This window comes from Podarcis vaucheri (genome assembly GCF_965113315.1).
Source record: "Podarcis vaucheri genome assembly, chromosome: 2".
NCBI lineage: Eukaryota > Metazoa > Chordata > Lepidosauria > Squamata > Lacertidae > Podarcis > Podarcis vaucheri.
In genome coordinates, this window is record NC_138760.1 from 35,367,809 (window position 1) to 35,382,466 (window position 14,658).

Consider the following 14,658-nt stretch of genomic DNA (forward strand, 5'->3'; position numbering starts at 1 on the left):
TGTTCAGCACACGGACAAAGACGACAGGACAAGCTGTTCCACATTTCATGATACATGGTTCTAGTAACATTTTCCTTCATATTGTTATTCACACCTTTCATTTTCTTGCTCCACTTCAGAGCTTGTACAAACTTCACTATTGTTCTTTACATGTGAACTATGCTTTACAGTTGGGAATGGGGAATGTTCAGTTTGTATCCCGTCCCACCCCCCAATAATTGTTTTAAAAGACAATAATCACACAACCCATAGGTTTAAGGGCCAAAATGTTCACCAGAGCCAATTCAATCCCCTGTATGTTTTTTATTTCCCTCAGGAACTTCGTGGAGGAGAAAATGGGGAGTAAATTTGTTGAAGGCCGAAGTGTTGAATTTTCCAAATCCTATGAAGAGAGCAGCCAGTCAACACCCATATTCTTCATTCTCTCTCCTGGAGTTGATCCCCTGAAGGATGTTGAAGCCTTAGGTGAGTTGGGAGGTCCTTTCCAGTAAGTGTGCCCTATAACAGCGCACACAGAAAAAGCTTTAAAAGAACAACAGACGTTTGAAGAATTCCACTCAATTTTAATAACTCTCTTAGGTCAAAAGCTTGGCTTCACCATAGACAATGGGAAAATCCACAATGTGTCTCTAGGACAAGGACAGGAAGTTGTGGCAGAACATGCTCTGGATGTGGCTGCGGTAGAAGGACACTGGGTCATTCTTCAGGTATTTCAATTCCAACGTTTCCTGCTGATTACTTCTTACACTGTACTTCTAGCGTACTTCTTACACTAGACAGCTTTGTGTAGTGTACTTCACTTCTTTCATGCCTCTCTAGCACTCATGATTTAAGTAAATTATCTGACAGCAAATGAAAATAGCTTTTAATAATCATTTCTGGAACAATCTCTGTAATCCAGTCCATAAATAATCCAGTGTAAAAAAAAAAAAAATTCCCTGGCATATGCCGGATGTCCATTGATAGGATTAGACATATACTGGGCTGTTGGAACAATGCTGGCACTGCCCAAAGGTATTTGGTGCCGGCATGAAGAAATTGCAAGCAGCTGTGGGCAGATGATCCTGTTGCAGCCTTTGTGTGGAAACACAGCTTCAGAGAAGTCTGTACCTTGCAAGCAGACCCTCTCTCTTTCCTCCGCTGAAGTAATTGCGAAGGTAGGGGCATTCTCAGTGTGAAGGCTGCAGTGGAGCCTCCCTCTCCCATTCCATTCCACCCCCAAACTGGTGCCCAGTTGATATTATTGCCTTAGATGCTAAGGACCATATGTCTATTGCTTATGCTAAAAAAGATCCAGGCCTTGAGAGGAAATTGAGTAGAGTGAGGTTAAGAATTTTGCTGATGCCCAGACAATTTGTCACTCTTCCAGGTCCCTCCAACTTGAGACTGGTGTTGCATGTGTAAGGAAGGAGTACTCATACTAGGGGACATGTACATGGCACAGACTCCCTCAGGAGGCCATGGACTCGCCTTCCTTGGAGGTTTTTAAGCAGAGGTTGGATGGCCATCTATCATGGATGCTTTAGTTGAGATTCCCGATTCCAACTCTGCAATTCTGTGATTCTATAAAATGAGTGCAGGCGTCTTTATGCCTAAAAAGTCGATGAAACAGCAGAGAATGTATATCCATTCTAGAACATGACATGAATGAGGGCAGGATGCTGAGCCTTTTGTCTTCCTGAAGTTCTAGGATGGAACCATTTATATTAATGTACTATGGCTAGGTGATGTCAGTTCCTTGGGATGGGGAGGGTGGAGACAGCTTAGAATAGCATTCCATTCACATTACAGTACTTCTGGTTGCCACTAAAGGCGGCCCTGGAGGGAGAATGCAGTCCATCCTCATTGGCAGCAACTAACATGTCCTTTATATACCCTACAGAACATCCATCTGGTAGCCAAGTGGCTGGGAACACTGGATAAAAAGGTTGAACGATATAGCATAGGGAGCCATGACGATTACAGAGTATACATGAGCGCTGAGCCTGCTCCCTCTCCAGATTCCCATATTATCCCTCAGGGACTCCTGGAAAATGCCATTAAAATCACCAATGAGCCTCCAACAGGCATGCATGCCAACTTACACAAAGCCCTGGATCTTTTTACTCAGGTAAGCAGGACCTGCTGTTCCATTTGTTTGGACTCTGTATTCAGCCACAATCCAAGATTAGCACTGAAGTTGGTTTTTCCTGTCTTTCGGGCAATGCAAACAGTGCTTTCGATAAGAAAAGGACCTCTTCCCCCCACTTTGGGATGGCTTCTCATTTCTGTTGTTTGACTTCCAACAGCCGGAGATACTTTGTGCAAAAGTACAGCCCTTTTTTTTTTCTTTTTCTCCTTTAGGATACCCTAGAAATGTGCACCAAAGAAATTGAATTCAAGTGCATTCTTTTTGCCCTCTGCTATTTCCATGCAGTGGTGGCAGAACGGCGGAAATTTGGAGCTCAAGGATGGAATAGGTCTTACCCATTTAACAATGGAGATCTCACTATTTCCATCAATGTACTGTATAACTATCTGGAAGCCAATGTGAAGGTAAAGATTTGGTAACTTGTGAGTTGCATAGAAGAGAAACTGTAAGTAGTAGTCAGTGGTCCCTTGTTTTCAAGGGTCTGATCAAAGCACTGCCTGCTTTGGGAAATGGAGAATAGCTATTTGAATTTACTATTATTTAATTAGGAAAAAGGTGTACTGCAGGATCTTGGTGCAGAGAAGCATTGAACCGAAAAGCTTGTGTTTTGTGGGCAGGGCATTCTCGTTTTTTGGCATCTGTGCACCTGGAGACTTTGTCACCGTGAGTTCTGCTTCCAGGGCAGAATGCACTTTTCAACTTGGGACAGCAATAATTTGAGGAGCTACAGACTGTTCTGAATGGAGCTCCTACATCTGGAAACTCACAAACTCTACCTGTTACAATAACACCTAGCATGTAACACACGCTACGTGAATAGAATGAAGACCATTTTATTAGCCCACTCAAACTCTATTGCAGAATGCGAAGATCAAATAGGACCTCCTCAGTTCCAAAGTATTCTTCTGCCTTCACAGGCCATGATGGGAAAAGCAATTCAGCATTCCCCCAGGATTGTCCCCTGCTGGCTAACCAGCACTTGTCTGTGCTTTAAATCATTTTGTCTCGTTTCCCAAGATTTTTCACTGTACTTATGGGACCAAATGTGCCCCTTAATAGACTAGTGATGAAAGCATGTTTTCTGAAAAGAACTTTGGTTGCGGCAAAAAGCCCAAATACCTTTATATACGTGAGTAGAATGTTGGTAGCGTTCCCCCAATTTTTGCTTTCCCCCCCTCCGTGGGATCTTTTCCTAGGTTCCCTGGGACGACCTGCGGTATCTCTTTGGGGAGATCATGTATGGGGGACACATCACCGATGACTGGGACCGCAGATTATGCCGGACTTACCTGGGTGAATACATCCGTATGGAGATGCTGGAGGGAGAAATGCTGCTAGCACCAGGTTTCCTTATACCACCTAACTCTGATTATAAGGTGAGAGAGGGAGGGGTGGGGAGTTGCTCCAACAACACACTATTCTGACAATCCTTCATCTGGGGAAGTAAATGGTAGCCATAGGTGCAAATGCTATTTGCCACAAAAGAAACAATAGCAAGGTTTAGAGAGAAAGGACAGCAACTACAGAAATAGTTTTACACCTCAGCACAGGGAACTTGGCAAAATATTTCAGAGGACCACGAGAAACAGCATTATACTTGTGGACAAGTTGGATAAAAGTCCCAGGGGAAACAGCCAGATCAACCGGCAAGACAGTGCTTGTTATGAGCATATAGTTTACTGGAAGCTTAATTTGAACATAAGGCTGGCGTAGGCGTTAAGCAGTCACTAACATCTTATAGCATCCAAGTTTCTGCATATTACATTTTGTAGGGATATCATGAATATATTGACGAAAATCTTCCACCTGAGAGCCCTTATCTGTACGGGCTTCATCCTAATGCAGAGATTGGGTTCCTCACTGTCACCTCTGAGAAACTTTTCCGCACTGTGCTGGAAATGCAACCCAAAGAGTCAGATGCCGGAGGCGGAACTGGTGTGTCCCGAGAGGAAAAGGTAGGAAAACCTTCCAGTTTGCTTTGACCATGGCTCTCAGGGTCCTGATAATGGTTTGGGGTTCCTATTTGACTGTTTCTAATAGGTTTGGGTGATTCATTGAGGGGCAGACAGTTATGGCGCTTTCACTCGGCGGTTTATTGCTAGTGAAACTGCTGCCTCTCATGAGTCCCTCTGCTACCAGTGCAGCGAGGGAGAAACAAGCTGCAGCTGGAGGCAGAGGGACTCGGAGCCGTGGCAGTTTCAGCAACCGCCATCACAGTCTACCCCTCATGCCAGCACAGAGAGAATCAAGCTGCATTGGCCAGGCACCTATATAGCTTGTTCCTCCCTCCTTTAAGCTGCTTGGCTGAGGAGCGCGCAGCTGCCCTCGCCTCAGCCAAGCAGTTTTACAAAGCCCCCAACCCGCCACCAGTTGGTACGAGCCAGCGGCGGGGTGGGAGCTCCATTGAACTGCTCCCGCTCTCCAGCTGAGCAGCCCTGACCCTTCTCCTGTTTGCACATGAGCAGGAGGAACCAGGCTCCTTCAGCTGGGGGGGGGGGCTTTGCATTCCCCAGCTGAGCAGCCCTGATCCTTCTGCTAGCATGCAAGCCAGAGGAGGATTTGAGCTGCCTCCATGGGGAGTGGGAGGCTTTGCACTCCCTGACTGGGGTGTGCAAATAAGATCCTGTCCCTCTGGCATGTGCATGTGCTGGATGGACGGGGGTCCTGCTCAGCCGGGGGGGGGGGGCAGAGCCTTGGTTCCATTGCAGTGCTTCCTCTGTCTTTGAGCAAGCGGTCTCTTTCTCCTAGGAAAAGGAAGCTGTTTGCGCGCACGCCCCAACCCTTGCCTGCAAAGATGAAGAAGCCTGGCAGGCTCCGTTGCAGGGCTCCCTCCATCTTTGCCAGCAAGGGTGGGGTGGGGTGGAGAGCAAGCAGCCTCTTTCTCCTAGGCTGCTTGCATGCCCCCCACCCTTTGCTGGCGAAGGGAACCTTGCAAACCGAGCCTGTTGGGCTTCATTGCAAGGCTCCCTCTGTCTTGGGGAGTGGAGGGCGGAAGCCTTTGCGCGCCCCAGCAGAGCAGTGGACTGGAGCCAGCTGCATTGGCCCTGACCTGCAAGGCGCTGGGGTGAAAGCACCTCAGCTCCCAAGTTGTGAGAGCTGAGTTTCACCCGGGACCTTGCAGGCTGGGGCCAATGTAGCTCCTTTCAGCATCATGGTATATCGCCAAACCATGATGTTTGGCTGGTGATATATCGCAATGTTGAAAACCTAATTATCGCCCAACCCTAGTTTCTAATCAGCAACAGGTTTTAGGGTTGCTGCTACCTGTTCTGCCCCTTCTACTGTCAGTCCTTTTTCAGTTGCATTGATATTTCTTCAGGCCCCAGGAAATGTGGGAAATGCTCTGGTCTGCCCACCTTGCTGGGGCAGGTATTTTAGTCTAGTACTTTGCTTACCCTTTGGAGCATTTGAAATGATGCTGCATATAACAAAACATTCATTTGGCCGCCTGTGTAACAGGTAAAAGCTGTGCTAGATGAGATCATGGATCGGCTTCCAGAGCCCTTCAATATGGTGGAGATCATGGCAAAGGCAGCTGAGAAGACCCCATATGTAGTAGTTGCCTTCCAGGAATGTGAACGAATGAACATCCTTACCAGTGAAATTAGACGTTCTCTGAAAGAATTAAACTTGGGGTTGAAGGTAGGTGCATGTTGTATGCTATTGCTAGAAGTACACCAGAAAAACAACAACATTTGACCTGGTTCAGTCAGCATACTTGACACATGACCTGGCATAGGAAAATTAAAGTGGAGCGTGCTTTCTCAGTAACAGGAAATGCCTGAACATCGAGACTTGATTTTCATCTTTCCTGCTACTGCATTTAAAGAGCACTTTAAACTAGAAGATAATGATACTCTTTTTCCAATCAGAACAGTACATATTCAGTAGTTTGTATACACAAGCACATGAAAATTAAGGGAGATAGAGCCAAGATGTTTGTCTTGGGAATCTTCCCTCTATGTTCACTGGCTGGTCGCCGACTTCAGCACAGATCGTGTTCCCTGCCCAGTGGACTTTTCCTTCACTGCCCTTCACTACGTTCAAGTTTTGCCAATAGCTCAACCTTCCAACAAGTCTTCCACAATACAATTCTATGGCAAGATTGGGGTGAGGTGGGGTGGATAAAGAGAAAAATATCCTCCTTGCAAGCTTCACTGTGTTGCTTCCTCCTTTGTAACAAAACAAGCCGTTTAGAATTCTGTGTTCTGGCCCAGGAGACAGGGAGGCATTAGCTCAATGCACTTGCTCCCTAAACTCCCCAGGGTGAAATAAGGCTGCTGGACATTAAGGGAGCCACATACCACAACGCACAGAAATGGATGTATGTGTTGGAACCAGAAACCAATAAGGGCTTGTCCAGCAGAGAGCTAAAAATAATTTACAAAGGGTCAAAAAATTGTGTGTGTGTGTGTGTTTTGCTGTTTTTAATCATTGATATCAGTTACACAACTGCTTGGCATTAGCGCTGCTACCCATAATTATAGCACTAGCTAGAGGAGTGCATCTCATTTTCTCAGCAATGCAAGTGCTGGGAAATTTAAATTGCCACAACATCAGCAGTACCATGAGGGAAAATGCCTGGAAACACCACCACAAGTGAGGAACGACGGTACATTGTTTGCATAACATATAATCTTGAAAGTGCTGTAATTAATGCCAAAGCATTCACATAACCAGAACCTTAGATCAACAGGGATGCCGTTTTCGTAAAAATACACTAAGAAGTCTTCAAATGGTCTGCATAGCCACAAAAAGCTGTGCTGAGCTGATGGAGGAATCCAATTAAAAGCTTTTGTTTTGTTTTTCCCACAGGGAGAATTGACAATCACAACAGACATGGAAGATCTATCAAATGCTCTTTACTATGACAATGTTCCTGATTCGTGGACAAACCGGGCTTATCCATCTTTGCTCAGCTTGGGAGCTTGGTATGCTGACCTACTGCTCCGCATCAGGGTGAGGTTTCCTTTGTTAAAGCTCTCCAAAAACAAGTTCTTAGCTGTCCTGGCAGTGCAACAACCAGGACAGCTAAGAACTTGCACCTACGCATCATATTTTAGTTAAGCAACACTCAGTTATTTGCTTTTGCATTGTTTTTTCTAATTTTACCTTCTATATATATCCTTAATAGCAATCCTTAATAAAATAACAAGAATACTTTTCAGCTGTAGTTGTATGCAATTCTACTAGGTAAAAGTCTTGATCATCTGTTTAGGATGACAGACATGCGTAGGCTTTTCAGAATCTTTATGTGAAGATAATGTGTTTATAGGAGGTAGTTTCTGCTAAAGCAGCAATGGGAAAACATGTGACCCTATAAGCGTTGTGGAACTACACCTCCCATGATCCCTGTTCCTTGAGTGTGGTGCCTGGGGCTGATGGGAGATGGACTCTCAAGTGCAACAGAAAACATGGACCTCCTCAACATGCTTAGCTATGTGTAATATTTCCATTTTCAGGAGCTGGAGGCCTGGACAACAGACTTTGCCCTACCCACAACTGTATGGCTAGCAGGCTTCTTTAACCCTCAGTCTTTCCTCACGGCCATTATGCAGTCTATGGCTAGGAAAAATGAGTGGCCTCTTGACAGAATGTGCCTTTCAGTGGAAGTTACCAAGAAGAACCGGGAGGATATGACAGCTCCCCCTCGAGAAGGCTCCTATGTGCATGGGCTCTTCATGGAAGGTAATCTAGCTTATCATGTAAGACAGAGATGCAGTCATTCAACAGCAGACAAGGCAGTTTCTCCTTTGTCCTATTCTACTGTAGGGAAGCTCTCCATTTCATCTGTGCTATTTCTTTGAGAGAGGTGGGGAGGGTGTTTACTATAGTTTCTTGCATTTTTAGAACATTGTGTCCCTGGGTTCTCTCTTTGCCTCCAGGACGTTGAAGCAAGACCACTTTCCCCTGCCCCACCTCTTTCAGGCACAACTCTGAGCTACATAATCATCACAATTTTAAAAAGAAGGGCACCCCATCAATGCTTCAGGTGTACCTTTGTGCTTGGTAACAGCAGAGGATTCTTAATCAATTCCTAAGGATAGAGTTCATTGCTGGATGCCTTCAGCTTGTGCAAATATTATTTCCACACTGTAAACTACTTCCAGGCTGAAATCTGTCGGTTTTGAATGCACAAATATTTGTCAAGAAAGGATCAAGCACAAATATTTGTCAATAAAGGATCAAGCAGACAACACTTTGCAGTAGCTGCCTTTATTATCACTTTAGCATGTCAGCAGAGGGCAGCACATGCCTATTTTACTGCCCTTACAGACAAAACTACTTAATTGACCATATTAAAATACTCTGTTTCTAAGTGCGGCTAAGGTTAGGAATGTAATATTGCCCCCGCATATTAAAGGGGGGCTGAAGAAGCCTAACCCTTAGTGCTCAAGTCACTGTAGGTAGGGACATTTATGTTACCTACAAGGCTGAATGAAGGTGGAAGGAAGAATATAGCTTTCTGGAGCAAAGGAACACTGCCATAGGCTCAGGGCAGAGTTGTGCATTCGGCTCTTTCTAGCTTGTTAATGCTCAGAATGCTTACGTAAATTATGGAGATGACAGCAAAGGCACATTCAAGCCAGAGCAACTACCTGTAGCCATGCTTCTAAAGACAGAAGGTTGGTAGTGTGAGGTTCCCTTCCTTAACGCTTGCTGCAAATGAAGCACCCTCTAGGCTGAAACATCACCACAGTTCTGTCCTCCTGCAGGTGCACGTTGGGATACTCAGACAGGTGTCATCAGTGATGCACGTCTGAAGGAGCTGACCCCCTCGATGCCCGTCATCTTCATCAAAGCCATTCCCGTGGATCGTATGGACACCAAGAACATGTATGAGTGTCCTGTCTATAAGACGCGCATGCGAGGCCCCACCTACGTCTGGACCTTCAACCTGAAGACAAAAGAGAAGCCAGCTAAGTGGATTCTTGCAGGAGTTGCTTTGCTCTTGCAAGTTTAACGCCTGCCTTGAAAGCAAAGCCCTACCCGCCCGCCCCCACTCCATCATGTCACCCCACCACCTTTCCCGAAGTAGAAACTAAAAAGACTTGTTTGCAAAGTTTTCAATAAAAAAGCAAAAAGTGTGGTTATGCTACTCAGGTTGTTATTGATAAACAGTATTTTTACAATAATATATGCAAGCCTGCAGTTTATGACTAGAAACAAGTCTGTGTACATTTGTCCGCATTGGCCAGGATTCCTTTCCCAGTTCACTTTCATTGTGTAGCATTCACTGCAACTGATTAGAAGATTTTTCAGTTCTCATGAGTATGAAAATATATGCTGATTAGCTCAGGTTTTCCCCCACCTAAGATGTGTTTGCTAATCTCCACCAGCATTAATCCACAAGGAAAAGGGACTCTCTCACCAGTTAGGCATAATAATGCCAAATTTCTGAAAAATGCAAATGTCTTCCTCTGTAACTTATTGAACCCAGGAGGCACCTCATGATTTGGCCTACTTGGAGCTCTGCAGGAGCAAGCTTAATGCCTGAGGCGCTCCTGGTAGTCACATTAGCACTACTTAAGAATATAAACATTTGTTAGGTTTATATTCTTGATGAGCTCCAGTATCTCCCTTCATTACAATAGCAGTTACCAAAGCCTCAGCCCCCACCTCAATCATTGCCATTTTCTAGATAGCAAGAGGCATCTTACTGCCAAAGAGAACCTGGTCCCAAATAATACATAAGGAACTGTCCAAATAAACCTTGGTGTTATGGATGAACACCTGATTCAAAGCTGTAATAGCTGTACTTCTGTTTCCCTTCTACTCTTTTTAGCCCTCATGCAGTTGACCAGCACTGTGTATTGGAAGCCTCAATTTCTCCTCCACACATGCCTGTCTGGCATTTTACTACTTTCCAGTTATTTTATATGCGAATTTTAGCCTTTCCCCAGAATAAGACAAATTGAGACAAATTAATAAGGTCTTGCAGCGTTTTGCAATGCCCGCCCAATGCAGGCCCTTGGATAGCAGGCTTATGCTGCGCAGGAAAAACACTGCCTTGGTTCTTACAGAAATCAGCTCATGCTTCTTTCCTGTTTATTAAAGTGCTTGCCAGGGTGGGGGGAGGGTATAAGCAACAACTTACAAAACTCACCCCAAAAGGACCCGCCTATCTTTTTTTTCAGAAGAAGTTCTTAATCAGAGGTGTCACCATCTTCACCCACAGTTGGACATAGCGACTAGACTGCTCAAAGGTTGATGCAGACACCATACTAGACCGCAAATAAAGCTGCTCTTGCTCCTATAGTGGGGGAAAAGGAGGGGGAGGTTACTACATGAATTTGAACATCTGCTCCTGGACTGCATTACTGATTGCTTTAATTAGTTTTAATGAAAGTACAGGGCTCCATATACTTTCATTCCTCTGAAGAGAGTACCTCTTATGCAGGCTGACCTGCTTTCTCAAGTTTGGCATCTCAAATGCCAACTGAGTCAAGTAATTGCACATACACAGAGCCCAACCCACATATGTATACAAACACACAAAGGAGGAAAGCATTGTGAGATTTGGCCCTGCAGTTACTTTTTTCCCGTAACAGCCAAACCCTGAGCTATAATCGTCCAAAAGGAAGCTCGACTTTAATCTCCAGAGACCAGACAGTTCATTTCTCTTCAGAAAAAGCTCCGAAGCTGCATTTTAAAATGAATGTGCCGTCAAGGTTTCGCTGTGGTTCCCAGAAATACTAAGCACCTTCAAAGAACAAACAATACAGCTGGCAGGGACAGCAAGTGTCTGTGTGATACAGGACGCATACACCCCATGAGATTTGAAGCAGTGCTTACAGCACAAAGATACTTTCTCACCTGCGCTAGCAAGATGGGTTCTTGTACATGCAGAGAGCCCTGACACAATTATAGGACTTCTGCCTGACTCCACAGCTCAAGCACCCGTCCTCAGCCACATTATTAGCCACCTATAACCTTCCCAAGCCCATGCAGATCGCGTTCTAATTCTCTCCCCTGCCCCCTCTTATTTCCTGTAAACTAGTTCCCTCTAGGATTTAACAAGGCCTTCTTTAAGTAAATAGATAGAAAGTAAACCTTATTCAATGTGCTTGTGAACAAGGGGGTCCTGTGTTCTTCTCGCTCATTAATTCATGTGTTTCGGTCATCTAAAGAGGGCTAGCACAATTGTCTTTCTTTACCAACTGGTAATTACAGCGTAGGCAGAGCAAGTGTAGTTAGAAAGGTGATTTGACCTGGGGCTAACTGAAGGTCTGCAGAAGTGCTAGCTGAGCAGCAGAAGTGTGTCCTTAAGGACTGTGCTAATGCTGCTAAGACAATGTGCTGAGAAGTATACAGGGCACAGTCCTGACATGGCGCCTTCACAAAAGGCTTGCAGTCCACATGGGATGGGAAGCAGAGAATGTAAACAACTCTTATTAAAGGATCAAAAAATGACTATCCACAGACTTCAGATTGCTCTGAATCCACCCCAAAGGCAGGATTCACACAAACTGTAAGAAACTTAGTTGGGTTACTCACAACCACCCCCCTACAACAAGAGGTACCAATGCTCCACAAAGGATAAGTATAATAGCAACAGTTTGTGTATGCGGCTTACTAGGTTGTCATCTGAATTCTTACCGCATTTCCAATAGCTCCCATTTATTTCAGATTATACATCGGATGTTTATAACCTCCTACAGATGATACAAAAATGGAACAATTTTTTAAACGCCCGTTCCATCTTTCAGCACATGGAGAGAAATTGTGGGAGGGGCAAAGTCAAGTTTAATATAGTGCAATACTTCAAAAGAAGGCAGGTGGTGGCATGAACTGCTCTCATCAGTTTCCCCTTCCCTGTGGAAGGAGGAAGTGGTGAGAACAGTTCATGTCACTTCTTGCCTTTCCCAAAGCCTTCCTTGCACAACGTGGAACAAGACCCTACCCCCTCCCTCAAGTCCTCCTTCAAGTCCTCAAGAACTCGGAGAGCTGTGAGGGTGTTTGTTTGTTTGTTTTCACAAGCCACCACTGCTTTTGCCTTCTACAAAAGCAGCATGAGGGAAGAGCAATCTCTCCCCTGAAATCCTCTGGCGTAGGGGAAAACAATTGCTAGAGAGTAAGCCAAGACAGTATTTATGGAGCCCCTTCATTTAAAGGCTGAAATTATACATGGCTTCTATGGCTTGGCTGCTACAAAGTCAATGTTCTTTCAAAAATCCAATCAACACTGAGACTTTGTGTCATGGGTAGAAAACCTTTCCCCAGGTGGGGGGGGGGGGCTTGCATTCCCTTTTGGGCAACCTTCAGGGGCCCATGTGACTGTGATGGGGGGGGAGAGGCTAAAGTGAAGAGTGCAACAAATGTACAATGAGCTAGTTTCTACGTACACTTCTCTATCTGCCATTCAAACAAGCAAGAGGCATTAGCAGTTTGACAAGGGCTACTGGGGAGTCTGAAGGCCACAGAGAAAACTGGAGAGCCGCATTTAACCCCAGCCCTGAGGTTCCCCAGCCCTGTTTTATGGGGATTTTATGTGGTACCAGGTATTTTCATATAAATTTAACAACTACAAATTTCAGTTAGAAGCCAGGGGTAAGCCTTCTTATGGAAACTCCTGTTTCCAGTGAAATTCAATATTACGACAAGTAATAACTTTAGTTTGGATGAACTGGCTGAGAGTAAATCTTGGGATTAATATGTATATGCAATTCCAACTGTTGTGCTGCGACACAGCAGTTGCAAAGGGCAATTAAAAAGCCAGTCTAGAATATGTGAGTGGACAGAGAGAGGAATCAAGGCCACGCAAGCAGAGATAGACTCAGGTCAATCCGAAATACATTTGCAGCCAGCAGGAGAGCACACACCAAGAAATGATGGGAAAGCCCACAGCAACTATTTCATTAATCTTAAAAATCAAAAGCACTGTTTTCGTATTCTGTCAGTCTCTGTATAACCTTTGTTTTATAAATAAAATTGGGGAGGAGAGAGAATCAGGAGCAGAAAAGTCTAAATGAAAACCTACAAGAATAATTATAAAGAAAACATCTGCACTTGTAGGTCGAAAAGTTGTGAGCAAGAAAAAGCCAGAAAGCAGCTAATAGTTTTGTCCCTCTTTATAAAATTCATCAACCATTGGATTACCGAAACACTGGGAGGTACTAGGATAGTCTTTAGGAAAACTATGGGCCACTACACTTCTCCCCATGGGGACAACCATCAAGTCAAAGGAGAAAAGCCCATGTATGCATTAGGGCCAGAGCTAGCAATACCTCGTGTCTTTTCCCACATTTATCTTCAGCCTCCAGGACCAGCCTGTTTACGTCAATCCAGATCCATTCAGGACTACAACAGCTATTTCAGATGCATCATCACTGGAGGGTTTTTCAAAAAAGATTTTTCTTGGTTTTCTTTCCCCCCAGTGTTAATGTATCAGTTTTCTAGTTAAAATGGGTTAGAGTTGCTTTTGTAAAAAAGCAACCAACACATTTAATAAAGAAAAGTAACTGCTCACACAAACTTCCTCTGGACAGTTTTGAATTAATCCAGTTTCCCTCAACCCCACTACTTGTTTATTTTATTTATTCATTAAACTAGTATAGTGCCCTTCACCCATAGCTCTTAGGGTGGTTCAGTGTGAAGCGGAGCACTCACATCATCGACCCACGAACTACGCACCTGATGGAACTGCTGTTGCAGGGCTTTGTTTTCCGTCACTATTGCAACCTGTGCTTCGAGGTCCCGATGAACCGACCTGTACCCAAAATTAGGAGAGCCAATCAGAGTTAAGCAGGGTAGACTGCTTCCTGCCAGGTACAACCAGAGGCCTGCAGGGAAACATGGGGAGAAAGGAAATGGGGCAGACGGAGGAAGTTTTCATGGAAGCTGTTATGAGCCTCAAACAATAGTTTATTCTTGAAAGGAAAAGCAACAAAACACACTAAATATTTAATTTACTGGCAGTATAAATAGGTCAGGGTACTAAAGAAGCAACCAGGAAATAGGGATACTTCCTTGCAGAAAATGTCATACAGGAATGGCACAAAAATCAACAGAGTACCTGGCTGCACTTTTGCATACGCTTTTCTCAGCTTGTACAACACAATCCCTGCACAATGGGATGCAGACCATGCTCTGAGGTCCATTGCAACACACACTCCCCACCCTGTACAGCTGCACTGAAGGATCAGGCTTTTAATATTACACCGATCATGTTTAAAAATAAATTAGTGATGTCCCCAGGTTCTTGATAGAGCAAAGACCATAATCCCTCAAGATCAGTACTTATGCACAGAATGATTTACTGTAGATGCTGCTGCTGATCATATCAGAGCAACTACTGTAGAAAAAAAGGTTTATCCTTCAGAAGCGATACCTGTATGTCAATATCTATCTCCCTCCCTGTCTTCCCCTCTCTCTCTCTCTCTCTCTCTCTCTCTCTCTCTCACACACACACACACACACACACACACACAACACTAAACAGCGGTAACAGCACAATTACCAAAGGCAACAGCAGTCTACCAACCTGGTCTCACCCATTCATCCGGAACAAAAGAACAACCCTGTGG

General features: G+C 44.6%; 2 protein-coding genes across 5 annotated transcripts in view; one reads left to right on the forward strand and one right to left on the reverse strand.

Annotated features, from left to right (window-relative positions):
* DNAH17 (dynein axonemal heavy chain 17) overlaps positions 1–9,269 on the forward strand; it is a 97,562-nt gene extending 88,293 nt beyond the window's left edge. For both annotated transcript variants that reach the window (XM_082213328.1, XM_082213329.1), the window contains 10 exons: positions 317–465; positions 580–707; positions 1,883–2,110; positions 2,344–2,535; positions 3,328–3,507; positions 3,904–4,086; positions 5,591–5,773; positions 6,947–7,090; positions 7,594–7,819; positions 8,848–9,269. In XM_082213328.1, coding sequence (XP_082069454.1) covers positions 317–465; positions 580–707; positions 1,883–2,110; positions 2,344–2,535; positions 3,328–3,507; positions 3,904–4,086; positions 5,591–5,773; positions 6,947–7,090; positions 7,594–7,819; positions 8,848–9,095 — 1,861 coding nt within the window. In that variant the 3' untranslated portion in view covers positions 9,096–9,269. The remainder of the gene's footprint in view (positions 1–316; positions 466–579; positions 708–1,882; positions 2,111–2,343; positions 2,536–3,327; positions 3,508–3,903; positions 4,087–5,590; positions 5,774–6,946; positions 7,091–7,593; positions 7,820–8,847) is intronic.
* PGS1 (phosphatidylglycerophosphate synthase 1) overlaps positions 8,332–14,658 on the reverse strand; it is a 136,970-nt gene continuing 130,643 nt past the window's right edge. For 2 of the 3 annotated variants that reach the window (XM_082213344.1, XM_082213342.1), the window contains exons 8-10: positions 13,766–13,914; positions 10,239–10,385; positions 8,332–9,029 (exon numbers count right to left, since the gene is read on the reverse strand). In XM_082213344.1, the coding sequence (XP_082069470.1) occupies positions 10,266–10,385; positions 13,766–13,914 (269 nt within the window). In that variant the 3' untranslated portion in view covers positions 8,332–9,029; positions 10,239–10,265. Of the gene's footprint in view, positions 9,030–10,229; positions 10,386–13,765; positions 13,915–14,658 lie in introns of all 3 variants that reach the window. The other variant, XM_082213343.1, reaches the window with a different exon arrangement.